Source organism: Calidris pugnax, unplaced genomic scaffold, assembly GCF_001431845.1.
Source record: "Calidris pugnax isolate Ruff unplaced genomic scaffold, ASM143184v1 scaffold219, whole genome shotgun sequence".
NCBI classification, from domain to species: Eukaryota; Metazoa; Chordata; class Aves; order Charadriiformes; family Scolopacidae; genus Calidris; species Calidris pugnax.
Window position 1 is genome coordinate 12301201 of NW_015094507.1, and position 6000 is coordinate 12307200.

General features: G+C 34.6%; 1 protein-coding gene across 1 annotated transcript in view; it reads left to right on the top strand.

The window, feature by feature from the left end:
• The window catches only part of ASCC3 (activating signal cointegrator 1 complex subunit 3), a 257319-nt gene that overhangs the window by 171277 nt on the left and 80042 nt on the right, over nucleotides 1–6000 (top strand). The window contains exons 20-21 of the mRNA XM_014964733.1: nucleotides 121–297; nucleotides 2840–3065. Coding sequence (XP_014820219.1) covers nucleotides 121–297; nucleotides 2840–3065 — 403 coding nt within the window. The remainder of the gene's footprint in view (nucleotides 1–120; nucleotides 298–2839; nucleotides 3066–6000) is intronic.

Sequence of the window (6000 nt, forward strand, 5' to 3'; positions counted from 1 at the left end):
CGTAAAACTAGAGAGTCCATTTAAATATAGTGTGACTATGTTATAAGGAAAATTTGATTTCAGTGTAAAAATTTTTATCAAATTGCTTCAGCCTCTTCATAATGTATAATTGTGTTTTAGGTAAGAGAAGAAGAAATAGAAGAGCTGGATACCTTGCTGAATGATTTCTGTGAGCTTCCTGCTCCAGGAGGTGTGGAAAACAATTATGGAAAAATAAATATCCTCCTTCAAACGTATATTAGCAGAGGGGAGATGGACAGCTTCTCCCTTATTTCAGATTCTGCATATGTTGCACAGGTAAAAATAGTATTTTTTACATATCTGTTGCTGTCTTCTGCTGTTTTCATTCTCCCAAGTGTTTGCAATTATCTAAGTAGGCCTTGATCTGTAAAATTTTTTGTACATTTTTATGCAAATTGATTTGAAAATCAGAGCCTTGTGTGTGTGCACATCTGTGGTATAATATTTAAGTAGAAAAGATTTGCAAAAGCCTATGCTGGGACACTGTTGCTTTTTTTGTTAATTAAATTTTGTTAATTTGTCAAATCTGGAAAACTGTTTCAATCTATTTTTATGTTTTGTTTACTTTTATATTTTGTTCTGCAAAACATATTTGTGTTTTATTCACATACCTTGGTTGACACAAGAAAGATGTGCTCTTACAATTTTACTGCTAGATGTAATCATGCAAATTGACATATCACTCTATATATGTGTTTGTTCAGCTTGGTTTGACACCTGAATGGTTGATGGTTATATGGCATAGTTAGTTATTACAGTATAATACAAGAACTGCAAGTCCGGGACACAGAACTGCTTATTTACACAACGGAAGCCCATCTCAGAAAGAAAGGGGTGTTGCTTGAAAGTTTAGAATTCTAGATGCTGAAGAACTCAAAGTGGCAAAATGCTGCAGGTGGTCCTAGATGTGCAACAATAATGAATGTGATTACAAAGTTTTATCTTTTACCCGATCCGATGTGCTCTCTTTTTTATTCTTTTTTTTTTTTTTTTTTTTTTCAACAAAATTTTTCTTTGAATTTTTTTTTATGACATTATGGAACAACATCTAATTTCTGTTGCACTTGAGGACTGCTGAGAATTTCTATGCAGGACACTGGAAACTGTCACTGCTTGAATTGATAATGTGTGTTATTAATATATTAGAAGATCCATACAGCTTAATAAATTCCTTCTGCAGTGCTTTATGTCATGACAGCCAGTGCTGCAACCATGATCCTTTCAAGCCAGCTGCATGTTGAGTTGCCAGGAGCAATCAGAAGTTTTATCTAAAGAACAACCACCAGTTAACACATGTGCACTCAAAAAACTCCCCCAGTCTGGGTTCCAACTAAAAGATTCAGCTGCAACACTGTGTCCCAAACCAATTCTGGACTCTTTTCAGGATTCAAAACAAATAGTCTCTTAATAACAACTGGATAAGCCACGCTACACAACCATAACTGATCCGCTGTGTTTTTTTTTTTTTTTTTTTTTTTTTTTTTTTTTTATCAACAACATCTTTCATTGAATCATTTTTTTCTCATCCTTACAAAATCATTTTGGAAAGAATTAATTGTAAAATTGTGTTTAGTTGATGCTAAAGATGAGAGCCAAATATTCAAAAGCATACATATTCTTCAGCAAGATTTTCATGCTAACGTTACCTTCTTCAGAGGTGTTTATATTTCATAGCTCGTGTGGGTATAAATGAGAAAATTCTGAAATCATTACGCACATCATAAAAATCGTGGTACTTGCAGAGTAAGATAATTTTCAGTATGATTCTTTTAATCTTTGCTTTAAAGATAATAGCTTTTATTTGTCTGTCTCAATTATAGCAATTTTAGTGAGGCAACATGGTCATCTTCTCAGATCTTCATAAATTGTACATGTGGAACCAGTGCTACAAATTGTGATTTTTTTAATTGGATAGCAACTATTAAGAAAATCATTCATCCTTTCTAAGTAAAAGAAATGTGCTTCTTTAGTAACATATGCTTCCTATCATGACCAAATAATTTTCTATTTTTATTCCTGTTGGCATTGCAGAGCCAGTAGAGAATGATTGTATTCTATTCAATGAATCAAGAACAGAATTGCTAATCCAGGCATCCTACCAGTAGGCCAAAAAAAAAAACCTGCACACAAAAACCCCCGCTACTTCATAATACAGCTTGATAAGTTTATAAAAGCGGTATCATAACTTACATTTTCAGGATAAGACTGACGTCATTCAAGTTTGTGTTAATAATTGCTTTTCCAAGTCCAAGGCAGATTTATACATTTTGGTTATACAATAGCCTCTGAAAATAGTAACAAGTGAAAAAAAAAAGTCACTACTGTTAAACTTCTGTGCAAATGTTATGAAATTCAGTGTGAAATGGAATGCTATTGTGGAAGCAAAACTGAAGTGAAAAATTAAAACTTGAACTTCCATATAGACTGAGTTTGTGGGTGTATATTATATGGGGAGAAAGAGGAAGATATTAAGTATGGTAAGAGAATTTGTTTCTGAAGTGATTGAAATGCAATAAATTAAGAACTTGCTAATGTTAGCATAACCGTGATCAAAATTCTATGGCAGACCTGCCACTACAACTTTAATTAGTTGCACATGTTTCTTTTCAGAATTTCTGCAGGCAATCATGAGGTAGTTTTGCCACTAGACAGTGATGGAAAAAAATAAAGTTTTCAAGAATGTTTGAAATAAGTTTGAAAAGAAATATCTATTGTTATGGTTTGTCAAAGATGGGTCTATGGGATCCTTTTCATTTTACAAAGAATACTTGAGAGAATTACAACATTTTTGCCTTTTTTTTTTTTTTTCACTCTCCAGAATGCAGCTCGTATTGTTCGAGCTCTTTTTGAGATTGCCCTTAGGAAACGTTGGCCTGCAATGACATATCGACTACTGAATCTCAGCAAAGTCATTGACAAGCGGCTGTGGGGCTGGGTTAGCCCTTTGAGACAGTTCTCTGTGTTACCACCATCTGTCCTCTCAAAGTTGGAAGAGAAGAATCTCACTGTAGACAAGATGAAGGACATGAGAAAAGATGAAATAGGTGAGAAATCAGCAATTCTGATCTGCTTAAACTATTAGTAATCAATGGGCGAGTTAGAACTAAGTCTGAGCCATTCATTAGTATGTCCACTCTGGTCTGGAAGCCATCTAAACACATTAATATGGTATTATGTCCAATAAAGAAAGTTTATTCAGCCTCCAGAGCTTGTAATACAGCGCAGCTTGGAGGGCAAGGCTAGCCCATGTCCTGCCAACCCCAGAACACATGTGGAATGGAGACGGATTTACATATATGTATATATATATATACATATTTATGTTGACCTGTACTTCCCTTCTTGCTCACATTACATAATACACTACTATAAAAAGCATTTGTTTATTTTTGCCAGTTGGCAAAATATGGCCTTTTTTGTTGAAATACTATTAGAGTGAAAAAAAATAAAAGTAGATTATTATGTCATGGTACACTATCAATAAATGGCCTGCGTCTGAACCACTGCATTAATTTTCATTGAACATGGAGAATTCATTGTCACTGGTGTCATTGCAGCAAAACCTTAATGGAATTTTTTTAAGGATTTGACACTTCGATAATGAGAAAATCCACAAGCCTACTGATAGATATAATGACAATTTCTAGCATGTGTGTACAAACTATTGTGCATAAACTGTCCACCAGCTGGTTGAGGTTAAAAAAAAAAACTTACTTGTAACATATTTATTTTTCCTGTCTTATTGGTTTTTTTCTTGTTTGGGCTTTCTTTGCACCTGTTATTGCCAGGTTGTGGAGAAACAAACTGCTAATTTAAAAAAAAATCTTATTTTACAATAAAAATGCAATAAATAGTCACTGCTTTTTAGAAGTTATGATCTCTGGTTTTTTATATTTCTCTCATTTAACAAGAGAACTGCATTCCTAACTTAGAAGGTTTGTTACATGCCTAATTTAGGTTAGAAAAAGTTGAATAGGTACATAAAAGTTTGCAGAATTAGAGGCTACATTTTTATTTAATAAGCCAAAAGACTATGAGATATTTTTAAAAGCTTACTTTAGTTGTGTATTATAATACATAGTAAAGTTAAATGTGTTAAAATTACAATGCTTTATTTGTAGTGCTGGCATCATAGTGCTTTTCTATTCGGAAACATTATACCACTTTTTAATTCAGATTTGTTCATTTGTTGTGTATTTGTGCAGTCTTTAATACTCAAAATTCTTTTCTGTTAATTGTATTACTGTTTTTATCTCTTCTTTTTTTTTTGTGCTTGTTTCTCACCACATTTGCCCTTGGAGAAACAAGAAATTTTGTATTAAGATACAAAACCGGTTTCGCTTCCTTCAACATATTATAAATAATATTGACAAGATGGAAGTGTATCAATACATATCTATAAAATGTTTAGTCTTGGTTTACATTAACTTAGTTTGAAAGTAGATGAGACTTGGGATTTTACTGTGAAAACTGGTCAATGCTGACTATATGTAACGATATTTCATGTTCTTCAGCCTTATAAACATCAAAGCAAGTTGATGTGTGTGTCTCTGTGAAGTGCTGTGACTTTGCATACGTCTTCCTGCCAGGCCTCTCTTTCTGACACCAAGGCTGTGAAGGAAGCACTTGCCTGGCAGCCACCTTATTTTTATTTGAATTCAAAGCCAGGTCGGAATGAGAAAAGGCACAGCTTCCAGGTGCTGCCTTTTTCTCTGACTCCATAGGAGTAGTTTCAGTCTTGGCATTTTTTCCTTTTTAAATGTCATTGTGACTTTGGAGATGGAATAAGTCAGACAGGAGCTATCTGGCTAAATCAGTCCTTGGCTTGGGGAGAGATAAAAACATCAGATGGGTGCCCGCTCGCCCAGTGAGTGAGGAGTGTGTTGCGTGCACTGATCCTGGATTCCAGTGTACCACAAATTGGGCAACACCAATCCATGCTCTTGTTGCAGTGTAACTGGGGAGTTTCCAGAAAGCCAAGAACTCACTGTGTCTTCTGAGATAAACACTCGTGCCAAGCATTGTGGAATAAGCAAAATTTATTCCTCTTTTGTTAAGCATACCTATTATCTCAGACAGTCAACTTTTATTCAGAAGGTTTTAATATTTCTTAAATGCCATTGATAGTTTCTCATAATGTGACTATTGAAGAAAAGGGGTGAGAGAGGGGAGAGAGAGTTTTATAATATTTTACAGTGGTTGGGAGAGGAGCCTTGTTTACCCCTAACAGATAAGTGTGCAAAACCTCAGTGCTGTCCTGTACAAACACCTCATACATTGTGATACAGAAAGTGGTTTTTTGCATGAAAGAGCGTTCTTGCCTACATAAGCTTATTGAGTCATATTGTTGAATATTTGGCACCTGCCTTTATTTAACACGATTTCTGAAGTTTTACCTCTGGTTGCAAAAGGTAGTCACAGTGCAAGTGTGCTATAATGTAATACTGCATACGTCACTAAAGTGTACTGATACAGTTGTTTTGGGGTTTAGTAATCCGTTTGGTAGAGATGGACTTATTTTACCAACTGCAAATTAAACTGATTAAGTATGTGTTAAAACTTTAGCATTAGGAATTTGCTTCCTAAGCAAGATCACCATTCATTACTGCAGAATATAAATAAACACCTGCGTGAGGCAAAAGCTGCCAGTTTGTTAAATAAAACTGAAGAGGGAAAGTCAGGATCAATATAAAAAACCTGGCAATTGCAAGGTGTTGTGCTGCTAAATTTCATGTAATAGCAAGAAAAAATTCGTATCACCTTTCACTTTGCACATAATGGAAATATTAGGATTTATTCTCTTTTTGTCTTTTTTTTTTTTTTTTTAAAAGGGGAGGATACCAACAGAACCTGAGGTAAGCCTTACATAATGAGGGTGCATATTAAGATATAATGAAGGACAGTGCCTTGACACCAGATGCGTATGAATGCAGAAATGCTGCTCTAGAAAGGGAGATTTTCCATGTGCAGGATGGTCTT